General features: G+C 43.8%; 1 protein-coding gene across 4 annotated transcripts in view; it reads right to left on the bottom strand.

Moving 5' to 3' along the window:
* UNC5D (unc-5 netrin receptor D) overlaps nucleotides 1-18,917 on the bottom strand; it is a 133,173-nt gene that overhangs the window by 42,951 nt on the left and 71,305 nt on the right. For all 4 annotated transcript variants that reach the window (XM_062621005.1, XM_062621004.1, XM_062621006.1 and 1 more), the window contains exons 2-4: nucleotides 15,827-16,045; nucleotides 9,628-9,771; nucleotides 6,686-6,789 (exon numbers count right to left, since the gene is read on the bottom strand). In XM_062621005.1, coding sequence (XP_062476989.1) covers nucleotides 6,686-6,789; nucleotides 9,628-9,771; nucleotides 15,827-16,045 — 467 coding nt within the window. The remainder of the gene's footprint in view (nucleotides 1-6,685; nucleotides 6,790-9,627; nucleotides 9,772-15,826; nucleotides 16,046-18,917) is intronic.

The raw sequence follows: 18,917 nt of genomic DNA, 5'->3' as shown, positions 1-18,917 counted from the left end.
CATCTATAGCACTTATCGACTGAGCCACACACTGAAGCTCTGAGCTCAGCATATTACTACTGGTCCCAAGACAGACTGCACAAATGCCTCTTGATAAACCTTTTTCCAGGATTGGGATGAATGAAGAGGAAATGCCAGGGAACTTGAGAGGCAGGGATGGGGAAGTGAACAGAGACTGCTGGACTCTGCTAGGCACTAGGCAGCACGTTCTGCTCTTTAAAATAGGCTAAGCTCTGCCTCACTTGCTCCAGCCAGTCTTCATGCTACATTTTCAAGGCTGAACTGTAGCCATTTATAAGCCAGACACAGAACTTAAGAGCCTGGCTGAATGCAGAGGATGTTTTATGCAAGGCTATAGGTTGAGGTTATGCTCTAAAAATCATCTAAAACCAGTGCAGTACTTGCTCGGTGCGAGATGAAGGAGCGCACCATGAAAACTTCTGTGTCTTCCTAGGAATGGCACAAAGTAATAAACTAAACTTACACACCACCAACAAAGCAGCACAAAACACACAGCACTGTGCACTGGGAAAACCTAATACACGCCAAGCATGAGAAGCATTTCACCTCAGTAACACGATGCACTTTGAATAGAAGCTGAGTCATGTGGGGTGGGCTGCTCACCAGGGCAGGAGTCTGCAGATGCATCTGATGTAGTTTGGGAGATGAGCTGATGGGCTACCTGATGCTCAGGGAGCCTGGTGTGTAGCCATGCACTAGCCCAATGTCCCACAGTACCTGAATGGGCACGTAGTACCTCAGCTGCTCTGTACCAGACCCTGAATTCACTAAAGCTGCAGTAAAGGTTTCCTTCTAGTAACAGATGTTCGCGTGTGAAGGAAGGCTACTGCTGCTCAGGCTGGCAGATCATGCAGCTTGACAAAACGCATCATGTATTATGCCACTGTCAAATACAATGCTTTAAAAATGTCTTTTTAATAGCGAGAAGCCATTCTTCCCTTCACAAATTTCTTCAAACTGCTCCCCAAACAACAGGCTGCACACAGTGAGCAAGGTTGGTCTTGTGAAGAGATGCAGATGATCGACAGTAGCGAGGCTGAAGACGTTCCTCTGGCAAACCCGATACTCAACTATGCATTGTCTGAGAGGAGAACTCAGCCCTCCCTCTCCTCTCATTTTCACCATGCAGGAAAGAAGCAGGAATACTTCCTCTGATATCTGTCTCAGCAATACAAGCAGCATGCCCGGAGATCCAAGCCCACGGTACCCACCTGGCAGCCTGACGACAACAACAACCAGCAGACGGGGACTGAGAAGAGCTTGGCTGACTCCTACACTACACCACAACTGCCTCCCTGCAAACACTCCAAGCTGAACGAAGCCTCTGTTAACACACAATTAATAAACTTATCTACGGGGAGAATCTGTTGTGGGACTGGAAGCCAGAACTGCCTCTTCCCTAGGCCAGCTCTGCACCAGAGAGAAAGAAATGGCTCTGGTCCCATCAAACCTGTGCCAGCAGGGACTCTGTTATATTTAAATCAGCATTTGCCACAGCAGGGGATTATCAGATACTCTACTTAAATGCTGGATTTTCTTTTTTATTTTGATGTTTAACTCATAAAATCTGCATTTATTTGGGCTGGGTGCTGATGTCTGCAAGCACAGCTGCTCACCAGCTCTCTTTTGCTTGCCATGTGAATGCATGAGAAGAGGATTTAAAACCTCTTTCCAGTCTGTTTAGTGTCAGCATTTGGGTTTTCTTGCTGTCTTGCTGCTGTGGCAAATGCACCCTGAATGTCCCATACCCTCAGCAACCTCCCAAAGCAGAGATGTGCGGGATCTTCTCACGTTCCTTTCTTCACAGAGAGAAACTGGAGACACGAAACCTGCTAACAAAGGCTGCAGAAACTGAAACACAGGGTGTGCTATGGCGTGACTCAAGACAGCAGACCTGGACCTGCACATAACCTGAAAGGCAGCAGGTCCTGGGAGCTCAGGAGATGGTGTGCGTTATTACCACGTTCAGGGGTAGGTGCCTATCCTGCCCATACACGATTCAGAATGGTTTCATGACTTGCTAAGGCTGTCAGAACTATATGAAAGGGTAAACCAATGGGGTAAACCTCAGCCACTCAATTTTCTACTGCTGTTGCCACATAAGGTTTTATTATTGGTAAAATCAGGCACATTCAATAGTATTTCATGCACACAAAATGGACACTGGCGCCATAAAGAGTGTAATCAAATTCTCAGAAAGAGAATGCAGATTGAGAGAGATGCTCCTTTCTATGTCTTTTACTTCGGACCCAGCTGACACAAGCAACTGAAATTTGCTGCTAAATGAATCAAGACAGTACAGTGCATTTCAAAGCAGCATTAAAATCAGTGCTTGCCTCAGCAGGATTTGGTGCTCCTGAATCATGCTTGTATAACATTAAAGCCGAGTTAGAATATTGCTGTTCTTTATTTGTTATCCTCCCTGATCATTTGCTTTTGCTAATGTGTTATTCAGTTTAAAGACTATTTACTAAAGCTGAACAATATAAGCACACAAAGCACTGACCATGTCACATGAGCTACCATTATCAGGAAATTAATTTATCCAAGCCAAGCACTAAGCCATACACAGTTCAGATGCATTTAAACTACAGCTCCAAACCTTAAATCTATGTTCTCCTAACTTCTTTATATACATATTGTGTGCAGAAATTAACGGGTATATCAAACAATCTGGTGATGAGATACGGAAGCCTTACTCATCCTGGAACAGATGGTGGGAACAGAAATTGCTCCCAACAAAACTAAACTTGATCTAGAGGAATTCTCTTTAGAGAACCTCTCTGTGAGGTTTGCTCTTGGTTGCTGTATGAGCTGTGTCATCCCACCCCAAAAATGCATTGTAAAACCAAAGGACTGGTAACCCAGAGGCCAAAATGCTGACTGAGCACAGCTCAGGAGTTCCCACATGTGGACCCCTGATGCTGCTACTGGGTTAAACACTTTTCCTGCACAAAAGCACAGTAAGGGGTTGCCACTGATGGCACATAACAGCATAAATATGCCTGGGAATTGATGATTTATTCAGCAGCAAGCATCTCTCCCTACCAGGAACTGCCCAGATCCACTCACCCAGTTTTAAACCAGGAAACCAGCAGTGGCTGGAATCACCGAGGTGAAAACATGTGAGGAAAGACTGGAAGTGTGGAAAGGAATAATGGGAAAGACAATCTCTGCTGGTAATTCCGAGGAAACTATGGTATCAGCTCTCACTAACAAATATCCCTGCTTTTCACTTCTTCTAGGCCTAATGACAGGATTTTTCACATTAAACTATGGGGTAGATCAAGAGCATTTAATGCTTCTATCCTCAGATTTAAGAAATCTTCAGCACCTTTAAGCTGCAGAAAAACAATTCCAGAGATGAAGATTTATATTCTTGATAATGGGGCAGGCTCACATAAAGAACTGAGCTCAATTGAAGTTTCATTCCAGTTGTAAAGTGTCTGCCTCTTATTGAACTGCAACGGCAAGATTAGAGCTTTGACTGTATCAGTCATTCATGGCCTTTGTCAGAAATAAATCACTAGATTAACCCGTGGCTATGGGGAGCACAGGAAATGCCTTCCTGTTCCTGAACTTCTGCACTTGATGGAATGATCAGAATCCTCCCCTGGGATTCAGGCAGATATCAGCATGGTAACGTGAAAGGGGCTGGAGTCTCCTATCCATTTTGGCTTTCGTTTGCATTTCCAGGTCCACGCAGAGTACGGATTAAACAAACCAACCCCAACAATGCCACAATTAGCATCTATTTTGCATCTAATGAAACAGAACACAAGCTTCTTTGTCTGCAGTTATTTCCAGCTTTATGTTTTCATCTCGGGCTGCATCCAAACTCTAATGAAATAAATTCCTGGATCAGAACCACAGATCTGGTGCCAGCAATGGTTTTTGAAGCCTTCTACACATCTCAGTACCCACATAACAATTACTGAGCAAGACTTGCTGGCTAGCTCAGTTATTCCTCATCCACATTTAACAGGGCAGGTTGACTTTACCTCAAAAACACTGCAAGAGTTTATAACCTCAAGCTTACTGCCGCAGAGCAGAGCTATTACTCAGTGAACCTGGTACCCAGTTTCTAAAGACACTGCATTATTTCCAGTAGACTGTTTACCTGAGCACAGAATCAGCCTTGATTCTGAGCCTTTATGTGAAATTTTATTGTCCAAAGCAGATATGACCTGTTAAGATTTAGAGGCTGTATTAGCAGCAATAACAATTTTACAATCAACATCAGTAAATCTGGGTTTATTGAGAACTCTACAGTCTTTGAGCTGTAGAAAGCAATTAAAATGTCTGTTTCTCACTAACTTTCATACAAGACACACAGCCTGTTTAATTGTGGAGTGTAAAGCAGCATAGTTCAAATCATTCTAAAATTCTCAGTAAAATTCAAACTGTGATGACTGAGAATCACCATTTTTTTTCCTAAAGTGGCTGAATTCCAATAAAAATCACATTTTTGGCTATTAAACTGTACAGAAACTGGAAAACAGTCAAATGTGTGCTCTCCAGTTCAGCAAACCATATGTGTTGGGTAGAACTGTACCTCTCATCGCTGGTTTCTTTTGATCTTCAAGAAAACACACTGATTCTCTATAGTTTTAAATTTGAAAACTCACCTTGAAGTGCTGTGGTTTTGGAATTAGTAACAACATCAAACTGACATACAGGCCTATGAGAGCAGTTAGGGCAGGAAAACGTCCTACCATCTCCTGACAGAGGTACTGGGATCCTCATCACTTTAAAGAACACCCCTTCCGTGAACAGAGCGTAATGAGAGATACAAGGAGTGCTTGAGCCTACAAGGTTTTGACAGAGTGTGTTATTAGGCAACTGAAGAGAGAAGGAAGTGGTGGGTGAAAGAAGAAGGGAACTAAGGGGGAGACAACCAGGATTTGAAGGCGCTGGACAAGGCAGAATTCCTCAGGAAAACCAGGCTGACACACAGCACCAGGACCACAGGTCAGGTTATTTCCACAGCTAAGATTCTGCAGTCAAGTAGATGCTTCATTTCACTTTGTAACTGCTTGTTTTCAGCCTTTCTCCTACAATTCTGCACTTGATTTGGGGCATTTGATGAAGAAACAGTCACTAATTTTACTGTAGTTTTGTGGCAGGAGGGGAACCAGGGTTAAAGGAATAAGCAAAACGGAAATGTTTACCACAGAGAGAGCACATTTATGCGAGACAGGATGCACTGGCGCTCTGGAGGGATGTGCACTCACAGAACCTGGGTTAACAGCTCACGTTGTCTGTGAGGAAGAGGTTGCTGAGGTTGCCCACTGGTGGCTTTGGGGGAATCTCTGCAGGCAGCGATTTCCATCCCTTCTGCAGAGCGTGGGCAATGAATCCCACACAGACAAAGGATGGTTTGGCAATTACACCTTTGGAAGTTTGCTTTGTCTATAGAATAGACGTGGTTACCACAATATATATTGGAATGATTTTGACAATTCTCTGCAATGCAGTATCCATTTTTCTAACACCATTAAAATGAGTAAAAGTAAGGCACGGCTCAGGAGAATGTGGCATCAGAAATTGGAATGATAGAGTAAAGCTCATTAGATGCCTGTATACAAATTCATCTATTCACCGTTCTTATTTCTAACCCGTCTGTCTTTTGACCTTTGCCACTTCTACATGATTTTCAGTATCTTTTGCACATCAGTTTGCTGCACGTCTCCTCTCTTCTATTTTCATCTGATCAACATGTTTCTCCTTAACTAAAAGGATTCCTGTTCTTTGGAGTTTATTTTCCTTGCTTTTTTTGTTGCTTCAGTTGCAACACACCACAGCAACAGTGGAGATAAAGGGCAAAAATCCCTTCTGAGTGATACTATTTCTCACCCCCATCAAAAGAAGCCAGTGAGCATGCTGCAGCGTGTGATCAGCAGCACAGCACAGCGTTACTGGGGCTGCTCACGGCTCTGGCCCTGCGGCTGCAGCCTCAGCGTGGTCACCGCAGCTCACCCAAGGACCCAAGAGATTTAAACACTGCCCTGGGTCCTGCCAGGGCAGCACTGGCTCAGGACTCCCACCACCAGTCAGCTCTTTGCCAGGTAAGAACAAGGAGATGCCGTGCTCACTTCAACCACCACATCGTCTTTTTGCATGCCTCCCTAGCGGATTTTTAAGCACAAGCCACTTAAAACATCTTCCTCCAAGAATAACTGGGCTATTATCATTTTAAGGCATCCCCATTACTTTCCTGCTAGGATGCAGTTCTCTCAACAAAAAGCATGTTCAAAGCTCAGCATAAAAGAAAAAAAAAAAAAGCCCCAATTCTTATTTGTGGCAGATTTTCTGTCTCCAGCAACAATTTATCATAATATTTTTAGGGTGAATGAGGGTTTTTTATGTTTTATTTTTCAATAAAAAGAGGATTTTTTGATGAAATAAGTAACAATCTGTTTTCAGTCTGTAAGCCTCACACTTGAAAACTACCAAACCCAGGAGTTTTTTTTCCCAGCAGCATGCCTGAATTCTGATTAAAAGCCATTCCTTTTTAAATCTTATATAATAAACCCCATTGCTATTTAAAGCAGTCTGTGAGAGAAGAACACAGTAACCAACAGCAGACCTTGAAAGCCATGAGGTTTTGCCTTCCTCCTCCCTTCTCCCTCTCCCCTTGCAGCGCCGCTGCACCAAGGCTCACCTCAGCTGCAGGGACTCCCTCGGGTGGGCGGCAGTGCAGGACGATCATCCCTTCGATGGGAACCTCCTTCCCTTGGGGATCTTGCTCAAAGTTCTTCCGTAAATCTGCAGGGTTCAATGCAATGACTCATTACACAAAAGCCATTCCTCCCCACCCAACACCGCTTTGCCATGTGTGTCTGAAGCAAAGGGCAACCGAGAGCTACTCATTCTTCCCTAGATGCAGAGGAAGGAGATCCCATCACCTTCGATTGTGTTTCCATTCCTCCACCTTTAAGAAACCACTTCTGTGTGACCGCAGAGACAATCTGGTTTCGAACCCACAAACTCCATGGTCCCACTTGGGCACTGTCTCCTGAGCCATTGCCTTTCCAAAACAGGGCACTGAAATGCAAGAACCACAACGTGCCATTGCTGGGGCACTGTTTAAATCAACCCAATGAATCCAAGACTGGGCAAATAATTTCCCCAGTGCACACTACTTGAGATGAGTGCCAGGGTATTTCATCAAATGTCCTAAGCCAGATGATTTGTTTAGCTCGCCTACATACTGCAAGCTGTGGGAAAGGAAGGGAAGGACTGAGAGCAATTCCACGTGTTCCAAACTGGCTGATTACAGGATTGCTTCATTTCAGACGCCACGGCCCAGCCAGGAATTCAGCATAAGAAACAGAGTGTACTGTCTCAGAGTCACACTGATGTGGTCACAGCACTTCGAGGGCAAACCAGAATGAAGCAAACCTGCCCCCAGTGACACTGGCCTAACCCAGCCATGCCCATGAATACGTGGAGTTAAGCTGCTGTGAGAGGAAAACAAAAAGGAAGGGATGTGACTTGGTACACGTGCTTTGAGAGTTAGGATGCTTCCATTAGACATACTCATTTTCTTCAAACAGTGTCTCAGATTCCACAAGGTGGATTTACGGATTTAATTTCCTCCATTGCTTACACTTCATGAAATACACCCCCTTAAATGCAGAGGCTCTGAGTCAGTTACACTTTAATATATATTCCAAAATACATTAAAACTTATTTTAGCAAGCCGGTCACTAGAGAAAGATGCACGCAGTGCATGTATAATCCTTTTTATGATTCTTTCTTAATGTTGATTTTCTTCCCCCACAGATAACCACTATCTCTTCCAGTACTCTTTAAAAAGTCATTCATTAACAGCTAGGATGCAGTTGAGCCTACAAATGCCTTTATTAGCATGAAAAATGGAGTAGGATCCATCTTCTCATTTTCTCTGCATTCCACGCTATCATAAAGAAATACTTACCTGTTTTTTCAGAGAAATATAAAGTGCTTTAATGCTTTGGTCTTGACTCACAATTCAGAATCTCTAGGCTTCAGTGATCAAAGAAGAAAGGAAAGAAAGAAGTTGACCCCACCACACTACACACCGCAATGACGTGTGCCATCAATGCTATGGCTCTGTACACTACCACAGCCTGCACCTACACATTCCTGTCTCTAGTCCTTTACAGGGTATTTCCCAAGGGAGAAACTTGTTCCCCAAATCAACAGCTGGGGTTGTTCACTGCAGACAGGATGACACAGGTCTGAGAAAGAGTGAGCCCTGGAATCTCATGGGGGTTGGTGACGGGTACCAGTTGGTAACTCTTCATATTCCCTGTCTGGAGTCCTAACAGGTCCCATCATCTCCGCACTCCAGAACTGCTGTTCTTGCCCTTGAAGTCATGTTTTTGAAATGGAAAGTGGCACAAAAAAGGCCAGTGCAGGAGCACAGCTCTCAGACAAATGTACAGCCACGACCAGTGCAGCACCCTGGGGTGCCTGCCAAGGGTGATGCGGTACCTGCAGTTATGGGAGGCTGCTGGGGATGGGGATTTACACAAGAACTGGTGCCACGGTGATGGGTTTAAAAGTCCCAACACACAGCTCCACCCGCTTCTGCCCGTTCTGATTTTCACTCATATTGCCATGTGATGGGTTTGGGAAATCACAGTGCAGAGAAAAGTCGATGAAAATTCAATTCAGATTAATAGTCCTCTGCAGCTTAGCAATACAGGGGAATTATTAGCTCGTTCAGGGTTATGACAGTTAATGCAGTAAAATAAAAACCTGAACGTACGCATATTTACACATTCAAACTAAAGCAGCCAACAAAAATATCTGGGATCTATAAAATCAAAGAGTTGTTACATTGTCCTACTCCTTATCTCAAGGCTTATTTTAAGGTGTCCTGTTAAAAAGGCATCATTTTAGAAAGATTTATCAGGAATCTGATCAAGTTACCATCCAGTTTCTTGCTTGAACCTCCACATCATGTTCCTCTTCGCCCTCATCTCCTTCCAAGCAGCATTTCTCCCAGCCCTTTGCAGGTTATTGCCATCACTGCCTGGGACTAGTTCTTTAAAGACCTGAACTGCTAATTTAAAGGACAAGAGTTCACAGCAGACCTGGGGAAAGTAAACTCCCCAATTGTCTGCTTGCAGCACTGCTGTAGAAGGATGGTTTCAGGCTCTCACCTGCCAACCAATGATGTGCTTCAAAACTGAAACCCAGATACAAAATACAGAAGATTCTAATGTATTCTTGCCCTTTTTTGTTTTAAAGGAAGTGTAGGATACAGACACTGATGTGTTTTTTTCATGTTTCTTTGACCCCTGTGATCAACTTGGAGGAAAAGGGCACTTCCCAGGGGATCTTCTGTTGGCTTTAACCTTTTTTATTACACAGCACTGTTGTGACACTGTGACCAGAATCTCTGAAACAGATTTGCCGAGTGTAAATGCAGCCTGATCAATCCACACTGAAATAAAAGAGAAAAGCCCCATCATGCTTTCTGTGCTAGTCCTACAGCATCTCACAAGGGAGGGCTGGCAAACCAGCAGCACTTATTTACACTGAACCCTACAAGAACAGCGTTGTTTCCATGCCTTACAAAACCTGGAATAGCAGAACGCTTCCTCTACTCACAAGCTATGCGGACAGATGCCTTCCTGCTCTTTGAGGTCCCTAGATGGCTCCATGCCACACACTGACACCAGTAATCCTCTGGGCCATGAAAATCTTCCACCTGCTGTCTCGTCACATTGATGAACACCTCCCGAACCTTCAATCCTAAAGGGAAAGATAGAGGAAATTAGTTAATAACAGCCTCTTGCTTGGGCATAAAGCTAAGGTTAACCAAACTTTTCCTTTTAATTACACAATTCCATTTTTAATCAAGGCAAAGCTTTAATTCCTTTAACAATAACATATTGCCACTAATTAAATTCTAAAAGCTGAGCAGGTCATAATGCATTGAGTTACAAGAACTACCCACCCACTGTGGTCTTTGCAAGAATACAATGCCTCCCTCAGACACCTTGGCTCTTGTGCTTTTTCACCCAGAATGTGTATCTGGACTTCGATACTATAATATAAAACTGAATTACCTTCCAAACTAACATCTACATGCCCTTAAATACCTTTCTGAAGTACCCTGGCAGGCCCCCAGTTGAGTCAGACAGAACTATGCACGTATGACAGGAACTAATCTAATGTCCCACTGAATTCCAGCCTGTTCCAGCCAACACTGCCACTTCCATCCAGCAGCCACTTCCTCATGCAGGGGGGTAAAGCTGTGTCACTGCAGCACACAGAAAGCTAAGCTCAAGCCATTACACCCTGGAAGGAGGAGAAAATAAAGGGAAGTGAATGCACTTCACAGCTCACAAATGGAGACGTTCCTCCACTTGGGATGCTCGCCATAGCTGCGTATCTGCACGATAACCTTGGGGAGAGGAAATATAATCCAAACGTGGGTTGAAAGGCATTAGGAATCAGTTGAAAGTGCTGGTCAGGAAGATGTTAATTTGAAACTAGAAAGCATTCATGCCTTCTACTTTCTTCTTTCTCCTCCTGTGCTGTCCCCCAGGATACTTCTTTCCCCTTCACCGGAAGTGAATGAAAACTCAATGTTAAAATATTTCATGCCTGCGAAGTTTATAAAGAAACTCCTAAACATGAATTCCATAAAAGTTGGCTTCTGCTTAATCTCAGGCACCATTACCAGCTGGGTGCTTCCCTCCTGGAAGGCACTGGGGAGTCACCGTGTTCCTTTGGTGCACAGGAGACTTGAGGCCACTGGGGATGCTCATGAAGAGGGGTGGGGAAGGTCAGACAGGCTTTAAATACTATAAAGCAACACAAAAGCTTTGCTGCTTTTCCAGCAATAGGCAAAGGGGGTTTTTCCTTCTTTCCATTTAGCTTGCCATTTCACCACGGTACTTAACGACACGTACAAACCTGCAATAGAGTCCTGCCTTGTCTCAATAATCAGCTTAGTCACTCAAATATTTACTCGTGCTGTAATAAGCAAACAGAGGTTTCCAGGTTGCTTTTATTTGCATTGTGCTCTTTCAAACATGGTGATGCAGTTTCCAACAAAACTGTTTACAAAACGTCTCTTCGTTTCCTGACACGGTGAAAACAAGCCCTTCTGAAACACACACAGCCCGTGGAACTCGGCAGCTCTGCATCTAACTCCTCTCTCCCTGCTGACAGACTGCATGATGAAAATGCACCATCCCAATTTAGACATCCAAGCTGCTCTGCCCGTGAGGAATCCCTGGATTCTCAGCCATAAACCATTTGCAGAGTCATCTTTGTAAGTTAAAGATAAGAGCAGCTAGGATTAAGTTCCATTTGTGAGCATCTGAGTCCTGGTGGCCTGACACAGCAGGTTTTGACAGCCTGAAGATTCAGCATCCCTCCATGCTGCATGACAGTCACACACTTTCCTGTTACTTACCCTTGGCAAATCAAGCTGTGCAGTCCCTGAGTGATCTCAATCAAAGCCACAAAGCATCAAAGCTCCAAAGTCTCCATGGCCAACAAGGTTGCCACCCATCTACTTAAAGCCTTCTTCAAGAAGGGTGTAAAATGATTAAGTCCTTGACAAAGAGTGACCTTTCTGAGTGGTCCCCAGTCAGGAATCACTCAGCACTCAATTAGCTGACACACACACGGTGCATCCTGCCTGTGCTGCCTGCAAACAGCACTGCTCTGCATGCAGCTGGGAAGGTACAACCCTTCCCTGCGCATTCTCAGCATCTCCAGCTCTCCTTCCATCCCAAGATCAGCTCCTTCCCACTCTGACTGCTAAGGAGTATCTTCACAGGGAGAGAATCCTCCCCATCACCAGCCATTAGCTACAGCCTCGCAGGCAGCCATCAGTCACCCCCCTGGACCTGCCACGATGTGTTTTGAACTCTCACCATTTCTCAGCTACTCAGGAATTTCTGGAAGCAGCAAACAGAAGCAAAGGGAGGGGAGCTGCATATTGTACAGCTTACTGAGGCAGCCATGCTACCACCACCACAGTCTGCACGGATACCAAACAAGAAGCCATTTCTGGGCTCATTGGTAGTGTAAAATTCCAAGCAGCTGTCAGTGAATAGAGGCATTTACAGCTTCGGATTTATTAAGGTAGAACATTCTCTGGCCCAGCTATTCCTTCCATTGATGCCTGATTTAATTAATCTATATATCAGCCTCTCTTTTCTGAAGCAACATTAAATGGGGTTTGAATCGGGCAAACGACCAGCACGTGAGATTGAGAAAGTGGTGGTTCAGCATTGTAACAATGGGCCAGGCAGGAATTGGGGTCCCTTTAAAGGTCTCCCAGTTTGCCAATAGACAAAATAAATGCAGCCAAAATGGCAGAATCACAGAACTGCTGAGGTTGGAACACCTTCTCTCTGGGGAAAGTTAAGTTTTGTTTATGGGGAAAGGACCCCTATTTTCATTGCTTTAGAAACAAGCACACAAAGCAAACCTCTTGGGAAGAGCAGCACGTATTCTTCATTTACCATCACTGTATTTCACCAACAAATACCCTCAGCAACCCTCTGCAGCTCAAGAAATGCCAGAAAAATTGCTCCTAGGAAATGACACAGAACGAAAAACCCATGCAAAGAAAAGCAGGCACGTAATGAACACGAGCAACATTTTACCTGTGACTTGTGTAACTCTAATAAAGCACCGCAAGAGCAACCCTTTAAATTATTGTGCAAATTATAACCATCATCTTTTGTTACACAGCACAGCCTTACAGAATATAAAATTATAGTACTGATATGCTAATCAGCTTTCTGCACTGTTGGATGGTGTAGCTGCAGATAGACTAACACTGGCAGCAGATGAATAATTGCTCTCCATGTACTAAACATAACAGAGCTGCACAGAACTTCAGCATTTGTCAGCGTTATTTGTTTAAATGAGAACAACACTGACAGCAGTTATTGCTGCAATCCTTTTATTTATCAGGCAAGAAAACTCTAGTCACTCTTAGTAGGCCTGATCCTCTGGTGAAACCTGAAGTTGAAGTATTTATAAACTAATTCGGAAGTGCATGCTGCAACCTTCAGGCAAGGAAAATAAAGCAGAAGGCAGTTCATCAAATCCTAATGATTATGTTTTTATCACAGTAGCATCTACTAGCTCAGGCTCTTGCTTTATGGGGTAGAGGACACGAAGCAAAGCTCTGTTCATGGGATAAACAGAAGAGGGAGGCTATGGATTTACTGCCTTTTCTGCAACTCGGGAAATAAGGCAGGGGAGGATGAAATAGCGTGGTCTCTAATGGAGCGACTGCGTGTGGCAGCGCAGCGATGGGAACCCGTACCCGCTGCAATGGCAGTGTGTGCCTGCACTCATTTGCTGCACAAACAGCAGCAGCTCCACAAGAGCAGAGACTTCAGTGCAAACTCCTCAAGCCAAGGCTTCCACGCTCAAGCAGCTAGTACATGTCACAGCCCATTGCCACAGCAGTTCCAAGGCGACAGAAATCCTTCCCCTCCTGCTGCTCCTCCTCTACAAACGAACAGGGACTCCTGCGGTACTCGAAGATTCTGTTTCTGTCCTATAAAGACAGGATCGTGTGAAATTGGATTCCATGTTCATCACAGCAACAAAATATGCCCATTGTCTACCAACAGCTGTCCCTCCTGTCCTTCTCCATGTTCACAATACAGCACTGTAGGTAAAATCCATCAGGACAGTGTGCCCGCAAGCGCCGCTGCCAACTTCGCCTTGCATATGCCTGGCTAAGAGCTTGCTGGCAGGAATTTATAGAGATGCTAAGACATATTTCTTGCATTCTGCATTAAATTTCCTCTTGTTTGGGTTTCTTGTTGCTATTTTTCACCACTTTTCTATACATCATCTCAGAATTTTAATCACATAACAAAGAGTGGAAGGATGTAGAAGGACAGCCCCACTTTCCTGTACTGTACCCTCTCTTAGTGAGCGCGCCAGAATCATCCCCTTTAACCACAGGCACCGTTCTTGGCACGGCTTCCAGTGCAGTCTTCCACAGATGGAGCTCTCGCAGCACACAGAACACGGTGCACACTTGGTAACAGACATGTTTATGCCCCAGATTTGACTCCAGAAATGAGGGCGCTGCCAATACGCACATTCATTCTAAATAAAACCCAGTAGTCTGCTGTTTACTGGCAAAGGAAGAGTTCCAAAATACTTTCTGGATCATGGTGAGAGACTATCCATGCCTGTCCTTCAACTTCACACTGTAAACAGGCCTTTACTTCCATTTTTATGTCCTAAGGGCCATTATGGCACTTTGTGGAATGCTCAGCACTGCACTGTCTGCCCCACATTCGTGTTTAGAGAACAACGCTTTCAGGGTTAGCTCTGTTCCTGGGCAAAATTCAAACCTGCAACATTCATATGCCCCATCTCATCTGCACAGCCCATGCCTCCAGGTCTCAAACCTCACCATTACTTAAAAATCCCACCTAATGCTACTTTATCTTTTTTGGTTATTAATCCAAGGCTCCCAAAACATAACTGCAGCATTCACAAGACAGACACAAGGTTTTCATTAACCATATGGAAGATCAACTTTTAGGGAGAACATTTCTTCCACACTGACTCAGCAATGCCTTTAGAAGTAAAGGTTGTGCCTATTAAGATAATTTCATAAAGGTAACTGTAAAAATTCAAACTCATCCAGATTAGCATTTACCAAAAGCCTTTAGTACTAAATTCCTTCAGAATGCATCACTTAAAAAGGACGCCAAACCACACTCTAGGAGATGTTTTAAATGGTATTTTTTTCCCCTAGAAAGGAATCGCTTGTATTGATAGAGAGGATGTTATGCATACACTGCTATTTCCAAGGCATGGGAGTTGCTTAGCAATCTGGGAATTTAGAAAGAGGAGAAAAGCAGTAACAAAGCAGAATTGTGAAATGACTAGAGGGTGCAGCATTAAATTGGTTTGTAATACTTATCAAGGTGCTTCTAAATGAGAAAAGATATAGGGTGTGCTGGGAGCATAATAGAATCTGTTGATCATTTTCAACCTTCTCCCTTCTCTTTCAGATGCTCACAGTGGATTTTCTTACTTAGCTTTATTACCTACCAAACACCCATCACTGCTTGGGTGTGAAGGCACATTTCAGCCACCACACTGGCAGTTTTTCAGGGTTCATCCTGACAGGAACTGCATAAAGGCATATGTGTCCCTGTTTCTTGTTTCCACTAGAAATTACACCACTGAAATACAGAGGACTGCTATTCCCTCCAGAACTGCTGGTTTCTTTCAGACAGCTCACTGACTATGGTTAGCGTATGACCAGATCTGGTGGTATGTGTCCAGTTTGTTGCATCTCTGTGCAATGCGTCCCACATCTACAGTCATTTTAATTCCCTCTGCTTTCCCTATTCATGCTATGCCTCTCCTGCCGGATCTGTATTCCCTTCCCTGCCTGTCAGCCCTGTCCTTTTTACACCTTCTCCCATCCTTTGGTTTCCCTTTTGTGTTTTGGGAAACTGCCTCTCCTGCTCCGCAGAGCTGTGTCTGCGTGGTACACACACCACCAAGCTAACCAAAAGCTGTTGCTGCAGCAGCCCAACACTAAGCTAATGCTGACAGACTGCGCCCTCCCATAGGGGCATCCTCCCTGTGCTCAGGGCAGCACAGCCTCAGCATGAGTCCTTTGAATTAGAGCTGGTTCCGCTCCCTTGAGCTCAGCACAAACCCACAGCTACCTGCTACAGCCCAGGACTCTATCTCTGGATGGGATCTCCCGTTCTCTGCTCTACTTTGCACACTGTGAATAGACCCTGCATCCAGATACGTCTCCCGAAGGACACACTGCCCTTACCTGTAGTCTCATCCATGCTTTCCTCAGACACGTGCTCATTTTGATGGACCCATTCACCATTGCACTTGAAGAAAATCTGCATAGCTGGCATAGCTTTACAGCGTAAGACAATGGGGTTGCTTTTTATAATGTAGGCATCATCTGGTTCTTCCATAAAATGAGGCAGTGTTCCAGGAGCAGATGGGATAGACTCTGGAAGGGCTTCACTGTTATCATTGCCTGAAAGGGAAGGAAAGGAAAACACACATTTTTATGTTGTTGCACCCTTTGTATCCTCTCATTTCATTCATTAAAAACCATTTTGGATTTGATTTAAAAACTAATTTTACTTGGAAAAACACCTGTAGAACTCAAGAGCTGTCAGAATCGTGCCTTGAAGCAATGACACACACACAAATATCAGATCATTTGAGTATAAGAACTGTCAAGAAAACTGACAGAAAAGCATCAGCAAACTGCATCATCACTATTGACAACTTTAGAGCTGGGGCACTGAGGCACAGGGAGCTTAAACGAGTCACCTAATGTCATACAGAATGTCTGTGGAAGAAGCAGAAACTAAACCTTATTCTCTTGATTGACAGCCCAGTGCCTTCACTACTGAATCTTCCTTTCTTTCCCCTGAAATTAATTTCCTTTAGACAGTTGCTGCAGATCTAACAGGGATCAGAGTGTTAACCACAGCGAAGTATATTGATATGAACAGCATTACTGTAGCACTCCAATACTGGAATAAGCAAACTGTGATTTCATACGCACTTAGAGGAAGTTTTCCATATGCTTTTACACTGTTCCCATTTACTGCAGCCCCTTTAAGGCAACATAAAAGTGGAAAAGTGGCTTCTGTAGGGCCAGAAACTGCAAGACTGTGAGCTTTACAGCTCAGATCACAAACAGTGGGATCCGAGGGCATTTGCTCAGCAATGTATAAGCCTAAGGTGGCTTATTTTCTGAGTTCCTGTGCTCAGACATGAACACACAAGCACTGGAATACAGGCTGTTCCTTTACTACAGCTCTTCTAATTGAGTGAAAAACTAGTTGCTGCTGTCAAACCCAGGAAATTCCCATTGATTTTTAGCAACACTGGGATTTATTTTCAGTAGTTTTGTCAGTTTTGTGAGAAAATCCAGAGCACAGCAACAAAACTAAGTCAGAAGGGATCAATTTATGGAAGCAGATTATAAAGTACTGAATACAGACAGTGTAGCCAAACGGTAACAGAGGAGGACACAGTCTACATGCAGATGATGGGAACACAGTACCTGAGAAAGAGGAATAGCTGAGGGCAATAGAGATGTGATTTAACCCAAACCAATGAAATTAAGTTAGATGAAAGTCAAGTTATGGCCATATGAAGTATGTCTCAAATCCTTCTCAGGTCTAGCAGATGATGGAATAATGAGAACACACTTTAAAAATAGGTATCTCTCAGCACAGTGTATCTTGTGTGCAAAGATACACTGTGTATGTGCTGGGAAATCACTGATTTTCCAATGACTTCAGTGGTTTAAACTACATTCACTGTGTGCTTTATAAAATATTATCCTAATTTTCAGCGTTTCGCTCCTGAACATTTATGCCAATTTCCATCCTGTCAATCTTCAGTAATACTGTGTCCCTGTAGGCTTGATTAAATCCAGGCTTTGTAGGAAATAACAAAAATGTCATTAGAAGATTTTGGAGACGCTTGGAAATTCCATGCTCCCATCGGTGCTTTGAGGTAGCAACACACCTGTGTTGAGGAAGAAGAGCTGGAGAACTTAGAAAGCCCATTGTTATCCCACTAAATTCACTACTTAGGGCGAGACACAAAGGATGAAATCCCAGCCCCACTGAAATTGAGGGCACAATTCTCCTCCCAGGTGGCATCTGGATTTAATGATACGGCTTTACATTCTGGTTAATGGTTCCTGATGAGCACCTGAGAACACTGATCCTGCACCTCCTCAGGGATTGCTGTGCTTGTGTCCAACAGCCACGCTGAGGGAAACATGAGCTGTTTGATGCTGTCACAAGCAGGGTGGGTTGGTGATGAGGAAGTGCTCACTCCTAAAGAAAACATGTCATATAAAAACATAAGCCAAGGGGCATCTTAATCCATCTTTCTTTCATCTATCATCTTTTTTGTACCCTTTGTAACTAAGTAATGTCAACTGTCTTCCATGTGTACATCCATTTTTACAGGAAGGCCAGAACACATAACTTGCTTACACATGGAACTGTTTCCATAATGAAATTTGAGTCGTTTTTCAGTCAGAAAAGCAACTTAGTGAGATTTGGCTATGTTGTTTTAATCGCATGACCCTGTCCCACATGCAACAACGTGGGGTTTTTGGAAGTCACTCAGATATTGATGGAAATAAGAGATTTTGTTGCCCACACAAAATCCTTTAATGCCTTTGTTATTTCCTCTAGTACGCTCGGATTTACTAAAGCCTACAGGGACACAGTTTTCAGCAAAGATTGACAATACAGGGACAGTGAGAACGGTCAGTAATAGAACATGCATGCTGATGAGCTTCGCTGCATCATTTTCCTTTAAACTCTACACATTGAAGAGGAATAGAATTCCTATTCAATCAGCACTCCAGACCGGCACTGCTTTTGAACAAACAAATACCTTTGGAACTAGCAGACATCAAACTAAAGTGTATTTGGGCTGGTTTTCTCTGTGTATTCTACCTGCAGTTTTCAGGCTCGTGAAACACAACCTGAAAATCACAGAAACTCAAATCCAGAATCACCTTCCATGATCAACTTTGCTTTATTGGAAAAAGCTGGCTAGCAGCAGAATGAAGATTCCAAGCTGATAAAACTCAGTATTATAGCTAAATTATTTCTACTCAATTTCCAGAATGGATTGAACCTTGCAGCAAAATTCATGGTTTAAGTGTTAAGCACCTACCTCTTGAGGAAAAATGCTCTTTCTGATGGTGTTTTTACACCCGGGAGCAAGGAAGACTACCAACCCCCAATGCTCTGAATGGTGTCAGAGCATTCAGCAAAGCAGAGAGAAACATCATGTCTTTGCAAGCCAATAGTTACAGTGTGGGGGGTGGTTTTTACGTTTTTACTGGACATTCACATCTA

This window comes from Pezoporus occidentalis, unplaced genomic scaffold (genome assembly GCF_034315485.1).
Source record: "Pezoporus occidentalis ecotype Australia unplaced genomic scaffold, CSIRO_AGI_Poc_V1 ctg226, whole genome shotgun sequence".
Classification (NCBI taxonomy): domain Eukaryota; kingdom Metazoa; phylum Chordata; class Aves; order Psittaciformes; family Psittacidae; genus Pezoporus; species Pezoporus occidentalis.
The sequence above is the reverse complement of the archived record's forward strand: the minus strand, read 5'-3'. Positions and strand labels throughout refer to the sequence as shown.